The sequence below is a fragment of the Antechinus flavipes genome, chromosome 3 (assembly GCF_016432865.1).
Source record: "Antechinus flavipes isolate AdamAnt ecotype Samford, QLD, Australia chromosome 3, AdamAnt_v2, whole genome shotgun sequence".
Classification (NCBI taxonomy): Eukaryota; Metazoa; Chordata; class Mammalia; order Dasyuromorphia; family Dasyuridae; genus Antechinus; species Antechinus flavipes.
In genome coordinates, this window is record NC_067400.1 from 248886381 (window position 1) to 248906992 (window position 20612).

Here is a 20612-nt window from a genome sequence, read left to right on the forward strand (position 1 = left end):
GCATAAACTATAATAATTTACATGATGATCTATTGGTAGATATCTATCATCATAAGAACATAATAATTGAATTGTCTTAAAATTATGTTACTTATTATATCATAATTATATATGGTGCATCTATGTTGTGTATAGCATGTTTCTAAGATGAAAATAGAAAAAAAACTAAGGAGTGATGCACAAAATTCTTATGAATAGATTTTTACATTTATGATTTTTTCTCTTTCAAGTCTCAGGTTTGAGAGATGTAAATACATGTAAATACATGTAACTGTAATGTTTATATTTTAAATTGTTTAGCTGAAAGTGTTTTATTCAAAATATACTAATATTAGTATGATATTGAGATTCACATTTCCAAAATCTAATCCCAATATTTCACACAAGATGACAAATTCAAATTTATCATACATTACAAGTTAAGAAAACTCTTGAGGGAATATAATAATCTATTCTTCTCTTTTATTTAGTGTGCATCAAGGCTTTTCCATTAAGCTGAATTTCAGTACTTTTGATACCTATTATTCAGACATGTTAAATATTTATGAAGGCATAGGACCAAACAAAATTTTAAGAGGTAAGTTGGTACTTTATCCAAATCTATTATTGAAGTGAATAAAACGTTCTCATATCATTTTATTACTTTTAACTTTTTTATTAAATTCCATATTTATATTTAACTTCTGATCATTTAAAGGAACAAAATAATTTGTCTATAGTTTAAATCAAAAGAATCGATTTTTATATCATTACTTTTAATTCAGAGAATTGCTAATATTCATAAATCAATATGATTGAAATTTTGAAGTTGTAAAGAATTTACAAAATAATTATGATTATTCCTAAGAATGTTACCAACCTGGTTTCTTTTTTAAAATATTATACTACCTGTGAAACACAGTTTCAATAAGAAGAACTATTTAACTATCTGAACTGTCAGCAATAGAACAATCTGTCTTGGAAATTAATATATTCTGTACCAGTAGTGGCATTCAGAGGTTGAATTTGATATTAAAATAAATTACACTGATTCATTTTTTAAAGGTTAAAATAGATGATTTTTAAATCATAATTGAACTTTAAGATATAAACTAATGAGAAAAATTATTTATTGACAACTAGGTCTCTAATGATTAGAAATAAGTTTTTCTATTATACACCTTCAGAATATATTGTTAAAGGGGAAAATATTTCATATAATTCTTAGTGGATTTAGTATTTTGTAAAAGTACTATCACTTTCATTTTTAGTTCATAAGTCATTTCCTTATTCTATGAAACTTGTATAGTGGCATCCTTTCTTTAAATATTTCCAAGAATTCCAGGTCTACTTCAAAGTAGTAATTAGTACTTTCCATTTCTTTGATACTTTAATATTTGCAAAGCATTTTCTTTACAATAGCACAGTGAAGTTGGCAATACAAGTACAAGTACAAGTATTAGTCTTTCTAATTTTCCAATAAAAAAATTGAGGTTGAGAGGTAAAGTGGTGCCCTAGAAAAGAAGTATCTGAAAGAAATAAAAGAAATGGGGGTCCTGCCTCCAGGGCCTACACTTTTCATTTGTAGCTATTTGAGATAATAGCAGAATTAGAGGGCCAGAGTGACCTTCTGCTTCATTTGCCATACTCATAACCACACACATATGCCATTTTCCATAAGACACATATATACAATTTACTGGTACCACAGGACCAATCAGGACTATCATATTCTGGAACATAACCTGGGATAGGCTAACTTTAACCTTAAACCCAACTATGGGCAATTTGGACTATTTTTTTAAAAGAATTTAGCTAGGAGCTACTCAAACCTTAGGGAATCTCTTTATCAACTACTTTTAACCATCTTGCTTGTAGCTTTTATCATCTTTTAGCTTTCTGAACTACTTTTAACTGCTTTAAGATGTACTTTTATTGGAAGGTATTGGAATTTTTTAGTAAAAACAACAAGAAGGCACACACACAAAATCCTGTTTATTTGAACTCGTAGGCTGTGAGTGATCCATTGCACCAGATGCAGAATAGTGACCTGTACTTCATTATTTCACACTGCCTCTGACCAAAGCACTGCTAAAGTCATAATGAAAGCAAGGGAAATTAGAATTGCAGCCTAATGAAGTATGATTATAGAGATAAACCATAATAAAAAATTGGAATGTTATTGCTAAAAGGATAGTTGTCACTCTGTTGCTGTACTTTCCCTGAGATTTTAAAAGCAATACATAAACATATTTTAAAGGAAATTCATGTAATGTAGGTGGACTAGCCTATATTACTGAAGAAGGAAGGGAGAGATCCTCTGATTCCTGCCACTGTCAAATTTTCTCTTTATCTTTGAAAAACAATTTGGTACATGGGAGAAAAGTGCTGGGAGCCCCATGTTCAAATCCTGGGCAAATTACATTGCTTCTCTGAGCTACAGTTCCCTCAAGTAATTAGGCTTGATGACCTTAAAAGTCCTTTAAATCTTTAAACTCTATAATCCTATGAAATTAAGAGCATTTATTAAAAAAATTGATTGCATATTAGCATTTTATTTTATAAAATTATAGTAAGTTTGTAATATTATTTCAGTAACATGAAAGATAAGAAAATTATTTTCATAGATGATATGACAAGACAGTTGGGAAAATTGTTACATAAATTTTGGGGAAACCTACCTAAGTGGATAGATTTTTTAAGGAAACCAAATTACAAACATGTTTCACAAAGAGGGAATTTGCATTCCAATGGGAGGATTATTTTTGATAATCAAAAAGCCTCACAGCATTTAAAGAATGATTCTCTAATGGTGAAAATATTCATTTTGATCATACTTTAGGATGTGTTTTCTTGATAGGCAGCTAAACAGTGTATAGAATTCTAAACCTGGAGCCAAGAAGACCTAAGTTTAAATTCAGTTGTCAAACACTAGTTTTGTGATCCTGAGCAGTCAATTTACCCTTTTTGTCTCAATTACCTCATCTGTATAATGAACAGGAGAAAAAAAATGGCAAACTGCTCTTGTATCTTTGCCAAGAAAACTCCAAATGATTTCACAGAGTTAGATGACAATGGACAACAACAACTCAAATTATATTTTATGGGCCTAAAATTTTGTCATCTGGTATTATTCTAATCAACTTTGGCTTTTCCAGATAATTCATTGTGCTAAATACTAAGGCTACAAAACACAGAAAAGAAAGAGTCCCTGCTCCCAAGAAGCTTGCATCCTACTAAGGCAACAACAACCGCAACAAAACAATGCAAATACAAACAAATGACAAATTAAAATAGCATTTTTTTTGGAAAGAAAGATTGTATTTTGAGAAAACCCATTCTGCCTTTATTTTCATTTTGGTTTCAAAATTATTCTTTCTATCTTATCAAAATATATGTTTTCTTTTTCTTTTTAGAAATGTGAAAGCTCATTAGTTATTATTATTGCTTTGTCCTTAAGACTATCTTGTTCAATAACAGATAATACTTTAGAAGGGAGGGGCAGGGAACATATCAAGAGACAAATAATTCAAATTTACAGTTTTGGAAATGTTTGCTTCATGTATACTTAGGTTTTTAAAAAAACTTTTCAGTGTACATATGTACTTACATATTTAAGGTAGGTGAAGTTCAAGTGTATGCTTAAATTGTTCAGGTTATTTTGTAATTCTCTGATCTTTATTATGAAAAATAATAGGAGCAGCTAGGTGGCATGGTAGATAGAGTACCAACCCTAAAGTCAGGAGGACCTGAGTTCAAATCTGGTCTCAGACACTTAATACTTCCTAACTGTGTGACCCTGGGCAAGTCACTTAACCTCAATTGCCTCAGCAGAAAAAAAAGAAAACTAATGCTATTAAAACAGTATATTCAATATTTCAGTTCACATGGAAAATAGTGAATTTTTTTCTTTTTTAAAAATAGTTATTTGTTTTCTTTTTTAGCTTCCCTCTCAGGACCTAATCCAGGAACAATATACATTTTTTCTAATCAAGCAACTGTTAAGTTCCTTATAGATTCTGATGAAAAAGATTATATTGGCTTTAATGCAACATATACTGAATTTAACAGCAGTGAACTCAATAGTAAGTATTGCTTTCTCTTTCTCACTTGAAGTTTCAAAGCTGCAAAATTTTTAACTTGCTAATATTTTTTCAGAATAATAGAACTAGAGGATTAGGACAGAAAATTATAGCATGACTTTAATTAATGTTGCCAAATAGGCACTTATTGAGAATCTGCTTGGTATAGAACACCATAATAGATGCTGTGAGAAAATACATGGAAGTAGAGTACAATGAATGATTATAACCTAATTGAAAGAAGATGTAACATAGACTCAAAATGTATAAACAATATATTTTTAATTAAATATACAAATACTAAGAAGATAGTGTAGAATGAGTGAAAGTAAGGCATTGAGGATATTAGGTTGCAAACCTAGGTAACAGGAAAATTGATAGTACCCTTCAAAGAAGGTTTTGGAAGAAAGATGAGTTCTGATTTGCACATGTTACCTTTGAGGTTCCTAAGTTTGAAACAACCAAAAGTACCTAAGAGGAATTTGGTGATGCAAAACTGGGTCTTATTAGGTCTTTTTAGGTTATTGGTCTGAGATTTATTTGTGTAGACTTGGTGATTGATCCCATGGAATAAAATGGTGAGAATTACAGAGCCTATGGCTCCCTAACACAACTTTTTATTTTCCATTTCCATATCTCCATACCTTTGAGTAGAGGTATATTATGTCTAAAATATTCATTCTCTTCTCATCTAGCCTCTGAGATTCCCTGTAGCCAAGGTACTATTGATGAAGCCCTGAATGGTGGGTGGATTCAGAAAAACTGAAGATTGAGGCAGGCAGAAAGCACTAAAAGAGACCAGTTTAGCTTTGTGGTTCACCCTCTGGGTAGGCCATCCAGTCTGAAATCCAAGTTATGTCAAGCTCCTAAAACCCACCCTATGTAAGGATCTTGGGCAGCCTCACCTTGCAATGTCCTGTCAGAAATCCCAGCCATGTCCCTGAAGTTAAATTTTCCCTAGAAAATCTATTTATGGCCATGCCATAATTCATTGCCTTTCTTTGGGTCTGTCTGCTGCACTCTGCCTGTAGGGTCCTTCTCCTTACCCCTTTTCCTGTGCCTGATGGTATCTCTCCTAATTCTACTATGTTTCTCAATCCCACTTCTCCTCCTTATAATTAACTCTTTTAGGGGATTCAACTCCTAAACCCTTTCAGGATTTAGCCTGCCAGCTAAAGATATGACCCAATCTCATGGAATGCTTCCTTCCTTCAGGTAAATGCCAGGTTCCACTAGGGAACTTTCTTTCTTTAATTATTAAAACTCCTTTCTATGTTCTCCCAACTCTATTTCATATTTACCATTCCTAGTGTCTATTGTTCATTTTTTTTGTAATCTATTCCTCTAAATAAATATATTGTTTGCTAAAGAAAATAGCCATTGTGAATTATTCATATGATCAACCCCCAACTTTTGGTACCTATCATCATCTGAGGTCTATATCAGCCACATCAATATAATTCAGAATTAAAAGAATTACAACAGAATAGTATAAATGGCCAGTTGAAAAACCTTGAATGTAAAGTGTCATTTAGATTTTCAGAATGGGTTATTATTATAACTACTAATTATATTACTACAGCATTAAATTTTCCATATTTTTAATATTCACAGATTTTGACAAAATTAATTGTAACTTTGAGGATGGATTTTGTTACTGGATCCAAGATCTAAAAGATGATAATCAGTGGGAAAGAGTTCAAGGAAATACTTTTCCCCCTATGACCGGACCAGATTATGATCATACATTGGGCAATTTTTCAGGTATAATTTATCTGTATCCTTAACTATAAGGAAAAGAAAGACTCTTAACTAAAGAAAAAGTAAACACATTTTCTCTACAGCTTAAGTAGTAAGTACTTAATAAATGCTTGCTGACTGATTGACCAAATTCTTTTGCTATTTTAATCTATCCCAAATACAGTTATCAAAGTGATTTTCCTAAAGCACAGATTTAAAAGCTTTCTTATAGTGTTTCAAATGGAGTACACTGAATTCACAGTAGCTTATTCAGATTTTCTCCTTTCTAAAACAGTTAAAAATAATTTTTGAAAGGGTGTGTGTGTGCTTGTGTAAAGATTATAACTCCATATTAAGTACTAAGTTAATAGCTATAGATTTATTATTTAAAACACAAAATTGACCATAAAATGTTTTTAATATTGTGAACTATATATGCTTTTTATGATAATTGGATTATCATTAAAAGCATGTATATTTCATAATGTAAAAGTGCAACTTTTAAAATTATATGATTTAAAGCTTGTCACTGAGTCAATATTATATGCCTACTATGTGCTATGTACAGACATTCAAAGTCAAGGATAAAGATCTCTATCCTAAAGTTTCTATTCTATCAAGGATAATAATATGCTATATAAATACATGAAAAATAAATTCAAAATGTATGCCCTCTTTCAAATGTCTTTTTTATGAAGAATATAGATACTATTATTATAGTTTTATATTAAAACAAGATAAGAGCGACTGGCAGATTGGGAAAAAAGTTTGTAGGCAATTTCAAAAGTTAATTGACAAAATAGCTTACTTACACTGCAGCATTTTCCCCTATTTAGTTAGGAAGGAAGTGATTTTTTTTCTTTAAGATTCCTGAAGATCTATGAGGAATTTGTAGAGAAGAGGAAGGAAGTGAAGAGTTTTCTTGTTGGAACTATTTTTAACTTTGGCATTTACAGAGATTTTTATTTAAAAAAAAAATTCTGTGAGGACCTGGCAAGTATTATGTATTTTGAAAAAAAAAAACATTTTTTGATTCACTGATTACATCAGTGATGTCCAGAAAACAAAGAATTAAAAGACTAATTTTGAGGAGAAATAGTAAGAAGATTCTTAAGAGGCTAACTAGTATTTGGAATGACCCGCATATAGCATCTGGAATGACTTGTATGACTCTTTCCAGACCAATTAAGGAGAATCAGCTATTGTTATTTTGAGAGTTTTGAAGTGACTTGGCCCATGCTAGTAACTACAGCCAAAATAATATAAATTCCACCTGTTAAATAAATTGTACATATTCAGTAATTATTTTTAAATGTAGAAAAGTAAGAGAAATTAACATTGGGCCTAAATTAAATTAAATAATAGTTGAATCAAAAATATTTACTCAAGGCAATTAAAGAAAATTAGATAGCAATTTTATTAATGAGAAAAAAAAATGACCAGATATAACTTTAACTCAGTCTAAAGCTTTAGAAGATAATAATAAATAAAAGAAAGAGTCAACTTGTAGGTTGACATGGGTGACATGGTTGAGTGTAATCTGATCCCATACCCTATAACCTTGCTATACATGGTATTATACCTTTTTTCCTACTACCTGATACATGTAACATCTTATCTGAGATTTTATGAGAATTTTTGATCTTTTTGCAATAGATATTTTCTCATATAATCTAAATGGAAAATGTTTGATTTTGCTAACAATGTTTTTAACTTGTATATTTATGATTATAATTTATGATATATACAAATTACAAGTTGTTACTACTGTTAAAAGATGAATATTGATAGGTTGAATATGTATTATTGATAGGATTTGATTGGTCTCAATTCCTGGAGGTCAAGAGGTTAGTGGCAATAAGAGAGTTGTTAAATATCCCCTTTCAGTCGGCCACAGGTTTAGGAGTGAAAGAATTCATTCGTTCCCAAATTATTAATTGCAAAATGAATTATTTTTTGTAGTTATTTATTGTTGGATAGAAATCAGTTCGCTAAGGAACTGACTTCTATAGTGACAGATCTACTGGAAAATGAGTTTTGGCATTGAGAATGCTTTCTCAGTGGGCAGAAGAGTCCTGGCAGCTGAGCAAGCTACCTAGGGTCATCTGCAAAGACCTTAGTTGAGGGAAGTAGTTATATTGGGTATCTTGATGGGGGCTAGGACAGCCTGAGCTGATCAGATCAGGATTCTTGGTGGGGGCTTCAGGAGCGGAAGTTCCCAGGCTTAGATTCTTATCAATTTTCAGCCCAGATCTCCTATTGGAATTAACAACACTTCAAACAGGTGTTTTTTGACCAGGATTTCTAACTGAATCAAAGGCTCTGGCATCCTGGAAAATAACTTATCTGGGGGAATATGCCTTCCCCAGGAGGGGCTGAGACTCTGAAAGGGACCACAGATCAAAAGGAAATAAAGTTTCTTAAAAGGACCACAACTTTAGTAAAGTAAACAGTTCCCTTTTGTTTCATTATGATTCTTTGGGACTAAAAACTTATAAAGATCTCTTAATTTTAGGGGTCGATGTAATGCCAGAGAAACTGAGGCAAAATAGGGATTAGAAAAACTCTAATATTTTATTTGGATTTCTGAAAGGGAGCGATTGTGCCCATAGCATCCAGCAGCTAATGTTAGTTCTCAATGACATATTTATATACAGTAATTAAACAAAGGCAGGACAGTGGAGTCTAAAACTCTGGTGAGCAGGAACTGCTCCAGTTCTGACAGGTTGGGGAATAGGACCAAAAATTCTAACAAACTGGGAGTTAAAAAGGTGACCAGCTTAAAGCCAGAAAGTCTGGACTCCCCCTTATCTTGAGTTTACACATTGACAATTTATAACTTTAGAGTAAGTAGCCCTGAGTTATATCATCTTAATGAACCTGAGGGAGGGTTTGCAATTAAGGGGATTGAGGCAGAACAATTAAGGAAACTGAGACAGGACCAATTAGGGAAACTGAGGCAGAACAATAAAAGGGAACTGTGGTACAATATGGGCTAAAAGTAAAAACAGTATTATAAAAATAATTAAAAGAAATTCTAAAGAAAAGATAATTTTTAGTTAAAAATCAGGCCTGGACAGACTACTCAGTCAGTAGGAGACAAAAAGCAAAAAGATACAAAACAGAGTATGATAGATGAAGAACAAAAAGAAACTCAGATTCCCTGAACTGTGATGTGCATTAAGCACTTATTTAATAAGCTTGGAAAGAGCATTTGGGGCCTTTAAATTACTTGAAATATCTACCAAAGAAGTTTGTATATGATCTTAGAGGTAATTAAGGATTATAATACATATGACACTATATGAATGCTACTATTTTATTGATCTTAAAGGCAACAAGGAACTATTGAGGGATGAGAAATGTTGAAGGATGAAAGGTACTCTAACAACAATGGGGGGAGAGGGGGTTGATGGGCTTCCCCGGGCCAGTGTCAGTGTCACAGGTTTTTGCAAAAGAATCTGCAGTCCCAATCTCTAAGCAAGGTTTTTGGCAAAAATGGGTTTATTTGCACTGAGAAACTATTTCCTCTGTGGGCTGCTTCCTGATTAGAAAGATAGCAAAGGTTTGAGTACAGAATCTTGTTTTTTATTAGCCTTCTATAGTTTGGGAATAGGGAACAGATTAGAGGATAATTTCCAAATCAATAAAGGATGATGATTGTTTCCCTGACTAAAGTGATTCCCAGATCAATTGGGAAGTGGGAGTTTCCTGTGGGAATCAGAGTTTTCTCAGAGCTGGGAGATTCAGGTAGATGGAGATCATTTTTAGGAATTTCCCCAGGCCAGGTGGCCTACCCTCCACAAAGATCAGGGAGATACAGAGTCCTTATTACAACAATAAGTTGGAACTTATTGAATAGAAGAGAGATATAGTTAGTGCTTTAGGAAATTCACTTTACCTGCTGTATTTAAGATGGCTTGAAGTGGGGAAAGAATTTGATCAGTTAGTCAACAAATCAAAAGCAACCAATATTCAAAGAATGTAGCAGCTGTATTCTAGAAAAGACAGGTCAGAATTATATAATTACACAAGAGGCCACCAAAGATGGGCAAGGCCTAGTCCCAATACTCTGAAAAGCAAGGCTGGAAGAATGAGAAACAAGCAAAAAGAAATAAAATATGACTGTAGGAATATCCAAAACAGATGAAAGAATAACTCCAAAATACTTACAAGAAAAGTCTCAATGGAAAACACAGTTTGGCCACAAGATCAATTCTTAGAAGGAAATTTAGCAAGAATAAAAACTAACAGACAATGTTTTTAATAAAATGAAAATGACTGAGAATTGGGAAGAAGGTAAAAGCTTGGTAGGAAAGACATAAAAAGAGAATTAACAACCTTACATAACAGGTATAAAACCTTTCCTAAGAATCATGGAAAAAACAGAATGGCTCAAACAGAAATTAAGGAAAAAAGAAGTATTAAAATAAAAAAAAATTAACATATAAAAAACAACTGATTTATTTTTTTAAAAAATCAAGACTGAACCAGATACACCCAGCAAAAGAACTCTGGGAGATGACTAAGAACCATTACATTGAATTCCCAATCCCTATATTTTTGCCTGCCTGCATATTTTTTTTAAATTTCCTTCACAGGCTAATTGTACAATATTTCAGAGTCTGATTCTTTTTGTACAGCAAAATAATGGTTTGGACATGTAAACTTAATTTGTATTTAATGTATTCTTTAATATATTTAACACGTACTGATCATCCTACCATCTAGGGGAGGGGGTGGGGGGAAGGAGGAGAAAAATTGGAACAAAAGGTTTGGCAATTGTCAATGCTGTAAAATTACCCATGCATATAACTTGTAAATAAAAAAGGCTATAATAAAAAATAAATAAATAAAACAAGTTACCTAGATTTCAAAAAAAAAAAAATCAAGGCAAGATGATTTAAGAATCTCTTGGCTACTCAGAAGCCAGAACAAAAAAAAAAGTCTAAATATCCTATTTCAGAAAATTATGAAAGTAATTTATCTAGACATACTAGAATAAGAATGCAAAGTGTAAATAGAATAAACTAATCACTTCCTCAAAGAAACCCAAAATTAAGGTACCTAATAATCTCCAAGATAAAATTTAGAGCTTTAAGATAAAAGAAAAACAAATATTATAAGCATCCAGAAAGAAAGAGCTCAAGTACTGAGGAATCACAGTTAGGATCACACACAGTTTAGCAGCTATCATAACTAAGGAGCATAGATGATGAAATGCAATATTCCCAAAGACAGAAGATATATAAGCTTAAAACCAAGAACCTGAATTCAAATCCAGCCTAAGACACTTAATACGTCCTAGATGTGTGACCCTAGGTAAGTCACTCAACCCCAGTTGCCTCAGGAAAGAAAGAAAAAAAGAATGAAAGAAAGAAAGAAAAAAAGAGAAAGAAGAAGGAAGGAAAGAAGGAAGGAAGGAAGGAAGGAAGGAAGGAAGGAAGGAAGGAAAGAAGGAAGGAAGGAAGGAAAGAAGGAAGGAAGAAAAGAAAGAAAGAAAGAAGGAAGGAAGAAAAGAAAGAAAGAAAAAAAGGAAGAAAGAAGAAAAGAAAGGAGGAAAGAAAGAAAGAAAAAAGAAGGAAAAAAGGAAGGAAGAAAGAAAGAAAAAAAGGAGGAAAGAAGAAAAGAAAGGAGGAAAGAAAGAAATCCAAGAATTTAACATGAAAAACTGAATAAATGTGTAATGAAGTAGATGATTTCTAAACATTTCTGAGGAAAAGATTAAAGCTAAGTAGAAACTTTGAAATAAAAGAACAGGAGTAGAGAAACAAAAAGCTAAATACAAATGAGCATTCTGGAAAGATTTTATAAGGATTCAATTTGTGTACTGATGGGGAGAGTTTAATGTAAGCATCCCCTAAAATATAATGTTGTCAGTCAACAAGATTCTATTAAGTGCCAGCTATGTGCCAAGTATAATTTAATGAGGGAAACAAACTTGCAAACAAATATGTTCAAACAGCATATGGACAGGATAATTTAGAGACAACCTCAAAGGGAAGGCACTAATGAAGGAGAATAGGAAAAGTTTATTGCAAAACTTGAAGGAAGCCATGCAAGTTAGAGGTAGCTGCTGAGGAGAGAGTTCTGAGGCATGGGAGACAATCAGTAAAAATAGTCAGGGTAATGAAATAGAATATCTTCTACAAAGAAAGCTAAGGAGGACAATGTCACACGTTATATGATATCATCACAGAATGTATGGAGATGGGTAAGGTATAAAGAGACTGGAAAAGTAGAGGGCAGGTTATGAAAGAATTTGAATATCAGAGAATATTATATTTGATGCTGGAGGTGATAAGAGACCACTGAAATTTATGGCCTCATAAACAGAAATGACTAATCAGAACTATGCTTTAAAAAAATTAATTTGACAACTAAATAGAGTATGGACAGTAAGGTGGAGAGGACTGTGATGAACCAGAAACCTATTGCAATAGTCTAAGAGTGAAGTGTTCAGGGTCTATATCAGGATGTCAAAGAGTGTGTGTATATCTGTGGGTGTGGGTGTGGGAGTGGAGGTGCTGAGGAAGGTGGTGTATAATGAACATTGATGTTGAAAAAATGTAAAATATTGACAAGAAAACTATATTAACATGTAAAAAGAATTATACATTATGTCCAGATTGGATTTATACCAGAATGAAGGTTTGCTTTCCTATCAAGTAATCCATAAACATAAATAATCATATTAGTAATAAAAGCTATAAGATTATATCAAATGGCATGAAAAAAAACCTTTATTTTTAAACTTAATACATCAATTTATATGAAAACATTAGAAAAATAGGAATAAATGGATTTTTTTCTTAATGTGATTGATATTATATATCTAAAACCAAGAGTCAATATTATTGAAGAATAAAATAGAAGCATTTCCAATAATATCAGGGGTAAAACAATAATATCCAATGCAACCACTATTATTTGAAATAGTGCTACAAATGCTAGTTATAATAATATGATAATTATTTTTAAAATTAAGGGAGTAAGCATAAGCAAAAATAAAAAAGAATAAAACTACCACTTTTTATAGACAATATGATGGAATATTTAGTAAACCCCAAAGAGAAAACTTTAAATTCTTTAAAATTAATGGAAACCACAAATTAGACAATATTGAAGAATAGAAAATAAATCTACACAAATCATCAACACTATTTACTATCCATTGAACCAACCCCAGAAGAAAAATAAAGAGAAATTCCATTTAAAATAACTGCAGAATATATAGAGTACTTGATTAACATTTGACAAAATATACACAAGAACTACATAAATATGATAATAAAAGTCTTTATACAAATAAAGACAAATATAAATAATTGGAGAAATAATAATTGCTCATGGATAGTCTGAGATGATACAATGAAAATGATAATATTATCTAAACTAATTTACTTTTTTTGACCAACAAAATTTTTTTCATGCCAATAAAACTTCTGAAAGATTACTTTATAGAACTCGAAAAAATATTATAAAATTCTCTGATATAACAGAAGGTGAAGAATCTTAAGGGAAATTTTTTTAAGGGGAAAACAAAAAGTCTGGCAGGGCCAAATCTTAAACTATATTACAAAGTAGTAATCATCAAAAAAAATTTCCTACTGCTTAAAAAATAGAGAGGTCAATTACTTGAATAGATTAGGCACACAGTATTCTCTGACAAAAAAAAACAAACAAACAAAACAAAACACCCTAGTAGTTTAATATGTCATTAATCAGGTAGCCAGGAAGCATTACATTTACTTAGGACTCACTATTTGACAAAAACTTCAGAGAAAACTTTGATAGCAATCAGCCAGAAATTATTTTTAGAACAATATCTCAGATATTAACTCAAAATAAATACATTATCTAAACATAAAAGATCATGTCAAATTAGAGAAACAAGAAGAAATTACCTTTCATATCCATATATTAGGAACAGATTTATGACCAACAAAGGGAACATAAGGATAATAGAAGATAAAATGCACAATTTTGACAACAAAAAATTGTAAAGTTTATGTACAAACAGACCTGATGAAATTTAGCTTAGAAAAGATATAATTAACTGAGGGGAAAATATTTGCAGCAAGTTTTTCTGATAAAGGTCTCATTTCAAAGATATTTAAGAAACTAATTAAAATTTATAAGAAGAGTCATTCTGCAATTGATAAATAGTCAAAATTTATGAACAGGAAATTGACAAGGGGAGAAATATAAGCTTTATTATAACCATAGAAAAATATTCTAAATCATTAATATTTAGAGAAATTCTAATTAAAATACCTTTGAGATTCCTTCTCTTATCCATCAAATTGAGGAAGTTCACAAAAAATAAAAATAAAAAGTGATGAAGAGGTCTAGAGAAAATAGCCTGATTGATGCACTTTTGGTGAAGTCATTTTGAAACAATTTCAAATTATGTTCAAAAAATTATTAAACTGCATAATCCTTGACCCAACTATGTATACAAAAATATTTGTAGCATCTCTTTGTGATGGCAAAGAACTTAAAACAAAGTTGGTCCCAATGGATAAACAAATTATAATCTATGTACCTGATGAAATACTGATGGGAACTCAAGCCAGCATGCTCTTTTCCCAAGACCAGAATTCCTTAATCTATTCCCCCAAATTGTTTCCCCAAATCTCCCCTAACTTTGTTTTTCCAAATTTCCTCTGATTTTGTTTTCCCAAATTTATTTTGTTTTTCCAAACTTAGTTTTTGTCATTCAAGTATCCATGATCTCTCTACTCCTCTTTGATCTTATCCTTCAAGCATCCTTCCCCATTCCTCCCTGATCTTATCTTTCAAGGAAAACATCTCTCCAACCGTTTGTCAAAACAACTCTCCTGGTTTCTTCCCACTCCTTCTTTCCATAAAAAATTGTCCTTTCCCAAAGTATGGCACAAAATTATAACTGGACTTTGTCTGAGATCTTTACTCATTAATAAGGGTACCTTTTGTCAGGAAGAACACTTGCCAAAGAATCATTGGGATTCTTCACAATCTTTGAACCTCATCTTTGCTCTCCCGAACCTCCCGAACATGACTACATCAATACTATTGCCTTCATTAGATTTTAACACACATATTGATACTCACTCAAACATCCATTTCCCATGACTATTCTTCCTCTACATCCTAGCCACATATAAAGATGGTCATACTTTTGTTTTTTCCATTATCTACAAGATCCACTTACAATGTTTATGAACTGTGGAATTCCATTGTCTGATTTCAATCTATTGTTATTTCATTTCTCCCTCTGTTTCACAAATTCTCCTCAGTTATTTTCAAGTATTTGCACTAACCACACTCTCTTCCTCTAAACTTTGGTAAATCCTCTTCTCTTCTCTAAAGTTCTTTATTTCCTATCCTATTGTTGGCCTTGCCCAGACAAACCTCAGCCTTAGATCACTGCCTTTATCTGCTGCCTTTTCCAATATACATAATGCTGAACAAAGTCAGAGAAAAAACACAAAATGATAATAGATGCTGCTAAATAAAGTCAGAAAAAAAATCACAAAACATGGAGACAGGAAGAGATTGAAATTACTGTGATATAAAGATGAAATGAATCAATAAAACATATTTTAAAGGATTTGATTCCATAGAGCAAAATTCCTGTGTAGAACTGTCAGTTGTGGCTCTAATTGGAAGAAAAATTTTCCTGACATAATTTAAATTTTTCTTTTTAAAAGTTCCAACCATTATACTTGGCTCTGTCTTCTGGGGACTAAATGGAAAGAAGGAAGGAATGGAGGGAGGGAGGCCATGATCCATTATTTTATTGTTTTAATTTCTATTTTTCTATAAGTTGACATAAAAAATCTGCCTAACTAGTTGTATTGATTAAATTAACTAAATATGTAATTACTAACAGTCATATCTATGCTGTAGCTCTCAATACACATAATGAAGCATATTCAATAATATTGCTGTCTTTATAAATATTATTATTATTTTATTAAGGCTTTTTATTTTCAAAACATATGCATGGATAATTTTTCAACATTGACCCTTGCCAAACCTTATGTCCCAATTTTTCCCCTCTTCCTCTCACCTGCTTCTTTAGAGGCAAGTAATCCAAATGTTATTATTACTAATAGTTTTATGAAAGCTCAAAAAATTCTTATGCTATTAATCTATACAACAACATATTTTGGAAAATATTTATTCATTTTCATCTTACCTTTTCCAAATTATTCTTGGGTATGTTTTATGATGAGCATATGTTTCTGAGATAGAATAGGTATATTCTTATAAATATATATATTCATATAAAAAACAATTAATAATAAACATATATTGGAGACACAATCTTTCCCTTCTCTTTACTATTAGACTGAATTTTCACAAAAAAAAACTTGGAGATGACTGATTTTTAGGACCTTATTATAGCCCAGAGATGCCTTTTCCAATTTAAAGTATACTATAGAGTAGGAAAATACATAAATTTTTAACTCTATTGCCTCAATTGATTGGGACCTAAGGATCATGGGATAGAGAAGTTCATTAGGAGAATACAGGAAGGAGGTGGGGAAAAGGTGGGGTTTTTGTTTTTGGGGTTTTTTACTGTTAAAGAATTTAAGAATCTTTGGTTAACTGGAAAAAATATTAGGGTACATGAAAATGCTGGAATTTTTACTGTGCTATAAGAAACAATGAATGTGAAAGCACAATAAATTTATATGAACTGATGCAAAGTGAAGTATACAGAAAAAAGAAAATATATACAATAATGACAACAATGTAAATGGAAAGGGCATAAGTGAAACAATTGAATGCTTCAAAATTATAGTGGTGAATTTTGGCAGTTAGAAATATTAAAAACACTTTTTCTTGCTTCACAGAAGAGGGGCGTTAATGATATGTTCTCTTCCTACTTATGTTGCATTTATTTATTTGTGTGTGTTGTATCACTTCAGTAGAATAGAAACTTCTTGATGATAGAAGCTGTTTAAAGGCTTTTTAAAATTAGTATCTCTTGTATCTTAATATAGTTCCTTATTACAATACTCCAATGATTTGTGATCTCATATATGTGAGTACTCCTCCCAACTGTATAAATCACTACCCCATCTATGCCTGTCCATTTTGTTTGATATCTCATGCATATCCTCCCTTAAGTTCACCAAATGGAATCCCAAAGTCCTAGAGACCTTCATTTCCTCTTGACATAAAAACACTAGTGATTGTTCATTACTTTTTTATTCGATACCATTGTATATACAATGTCATTGTAGAACCTGTATATATCATACAGACACAAACTACACTTTTATATTCTATTTCATACTATTTACTTCATATTTTAAGTGATTAAAAAAACAGTCTAGAAATCTTTTTTTCCCCATAGGATTTTATATTTCTACCCCAACGGGGCCAGGAGGTAGAAAAGAAAGAGTTCGCCTTTCAAGTCTCTCTTTAATTCCCTCTTCAGATCCAGTTTGCCTTAGCTTCTGGTAAGTCAAACTTATATAATTTAAAATGTGAACATTACATTCATATTGTAACAAATAAGATAGTCTTTTGCATTTTCTAATTCAGAAATTTCACTGAGTATTTTCCAAACTGTAATTTCTAAAACCATGTTGTTATTCACTTGTTTTAGTCATGTCTGATTCTTCGTGACCCCATTTGAAATTTTCTTACTGGATTGATTTGCCATTTCCTTCTCCAGCTCATTTTACAAATGAGGAAACTGAGGCAAATAGGGTTAAATGACTTGCCCAGAATCACATAGCTAGAACGTGCTGGAAGTCAAATTTGAACTCAGGGGATTCTAGGCCCTTGCTCTACACATCTAGCTGCCCTACCGAAACCCATAATATATATTTGTTAATGATGCAACAATTAATTGTACAAATAGTAAAACAAACCCTCCAGGACAACTATCCTGAAACTCATGATAATTTATTAACTCAGAGCTAGAAATATATCCTTGTATCTATTTGCTATATTATAAATGTAATGCCGGAGAAATTGAGGCAAGATAGAGATTAGAGCACATTTAATAATTTATTTAAAAGGGAAAGATTTAGTGGGACCAAATGGATCCATGGTTTGGTCCCAGGGCTGAATAAGACTATCATCTCCAAGAATCCCGCAAACAATGTGAGTTCTCAATGACATATATACACATGGCTCAGACACAGTGGGTAGACTGAGGCAGGAGCGGAGTCCGGGTGCTAAGAGTGGGAACAGGGCTCTGACAGGGGTGGGGGAGGCATCTGGAGATAGGGATGATATAATGGGGGGAGGCACTCCGGAATTGGGGAGAGGCATCTTGATAAGATGGTATCTGATATTCTGATAGCTTGGGATGGGGAGAAGCATTCTATATTCTAAAGTATAAGATCTTTTATCCTTATCAAATATTCTGATTAAGAGGGAGGAGTGGTTTTGCAGGATTGAGCAGAACAATTAGGGAAACTGAGTAAGGACAATTTAGGGAAACTGAGTCAGGATAATTAGGGAAACTGAGTCAGAACAATAAAAGAGAACTGTGATATAAAATTAAATTTATGCTCCTCAACCCAAAGAGAAACACTTTCTGTGATACGGAAAAATTATAAAATGTTTAAATAACTGCCTTTACTTAAAAAAAAAAAAAAAAAAAAAAAAGCTTTGAAAGTAACAAAGTTAAAGGGAAAGAAATGGATTCAAGGGAAATATAATAGTAAGAATCAAAATATTCCCTGTTGAATATATGGATCTCAGGACAATTTACATATTTCTAATATAGTCAATCAATAAAGCCAGCTTTTATATTCTGCATTATATATATTATGTGATTTGATTCACACTACAATTCTGTGAAGGAGGTGCGATTTTATAATGAGGCTGAATGAGGTAAGTGTCTTATTAGTAAGTGTCTGAGAGAGGATTTAAACTCAGGTCTCCTTGATTCCAAGTGTAATGGAGTGTTATTTCCATTACACTACCTTGCTGCCTCTATTATATTATCTTTGGTGGTTTTAAAAAATTAGTTTTGTAAGATGCCCTTAAAATGAGAAAGTTCTTGTCAACTGTATTTCTAAAATGACTTCTAATTAGCCTCTATGGTTACCAAACTGCAGTTACTGATTTTAAAGGATTTCCAACCTGTAGAGAATGGTTTTGTTGCTTGCTGCCACAAGAAATTCATGAATATAGTAGAAAATACTTTTGAATTAAATTCACTTTATTATTTGTGAAAACGATTTTTAACATTTAAAAAAAATTTTGAGTTCCCAATCCCCCCCTTATTGAGAAGACAATTCAGTATATGTTTATACATGATTGATCATGCAAAATATATTTCCATATTAATTATACTGCAAAATAAAATAGATTAAAAATAAACAAGAAAATTTAAGTTTTTTTAAAAAATATGCTTTGATCTATATTCAGACTTATCAAGTCTTTCTGTAATGGTGCATAGCATTTTTTTCATAAGTCCTTTGGAACTGTCATTACTGAGAATAACTTAAGTCATTCATAATTGATCATCTTACAATATTGCTATTATATATGTTCTTTTAAAGCTGTTTGGAAGGGAATTTGGGAGAGTTTAGGTAAGTCCTTTCCTTTTCTCTGCCATCTTGGCTCCCCATTTTCACTTTTTTTAAAGGATAATGAACCTCTTATATTTCTAACATAGGTATTATATGTATGGTGAAAATGTCTACCGTTTAAGCATTAATATCAGCACCAAATATGATGTGGAAAAGACAATTTTTCATAAAGAAGGAAATTATGGCAACACTTGGAATTATGGACAAGTAACAATAAATGAAAAAGTTGAATTTGAGGTTGGTGAAGATATTGTCTATATTTTCAATTACTGGAAAGTCTTATTACTATGACTTGTATTACTTTTTATTTTCTTTAGCCAAGTTGTTCTGGCATCCTATAAATCTTATATATTTAAATTCTATAAATTTGCAATTTTCAGATCTAAGGAAGCCATTGACTCCTATTTCTAAGATGGGGGAGTATGAGGGAAGAAGGAAAGTCTTTTGTACTTTATAAGATGAGCTAACACCTGAAATTTTTTGACTTGCTAATGTTCATTTATAAATATGAAGTCCAATCAACTTTTCACCCTTATAGTGGTCACTTATACTTCAAAAAAACTCCACAACTATTCCTAAAATAGTAAAACAGGAGAGGTGTTCCAATTATTACCTGCTCCTAGGGCTAAGCCTAAGGAAACAGATGAAGTTAGTGAGAGGTGATAGAAATTTGCTTCATTGCCTCCTACCCTCAGCCTCTTTTGATTGCTTCCCAACTATTCTAAGGGAAAATATTCAATTGAAAATCTTATTATGATATGATTTTCAGCATTCTCTAGATAAAATTAAAGGAGTCAAATTTTGCCTTTGGATGTCTCTCAGATCCAATCATTTCATCCTTATACTCAGTAAATTCCAATAGCGCCCTATCACCTCCAAGTATTTCTGTACACAGAATCTAAATCTCCCTTTTTAAAAGTCATTATCCATATTTTTGTTCCCTGGGATCAAGCAGAATAAATTTAATTCCTTTTCTACATGACTTGACTCATGACCCCACCAAGTAGTTTCTCCTTTCAGGTTAACTATCCCCATTCCCTTCAAGCCAGTCCTCATTTAGCATCATTTTGAGGCTCCTCATCATTCTGACATCCTTGTATCCTTCATCTCTAGCACAATGCCTAAAATATGGTTTTAAATATCTGCTGACTGATTGATGCTTCTGAATATGTTCTAGTTTATCAGCATTTGTTAAATTTGGCATCCAGAACTGAGTCTAATACCCTTGTTATAATCTAATCAAAGTCAAGTATAGTGG

General features: G+C 31.9%; 1 protein-coding gene across 1 annotated transcript in view; it reads left to right on the forward strand.

Moving 5' to 3' along the window:
• TMPRSS15 (transmembrane serine protease 15) overlaps positions 1–20612 on the forward strand; it is a 142367-nt gene that overhangs the window by 60729 nt on the left and 61026 nt on the right. The window contains exons 9-13 of the mRNA XM_051990586.1: positions 471–577; positions 3924–4064; positions 5676–5825; positions 17155–17260; positions 19441–19591. Coding sequence (XP_051846546.1) covers positions 471–577; positions 3924–4064; positions 5676–5825; positions 17155–17260; positions 19441–19591 — 655 coding nt within the window. The remainder of the gene's footprint in view (positions 1–470; positions 578–3923; positions 4065–5675; positions 5826–17154; positions 17261–19440; positions 19592–20612) is intronic.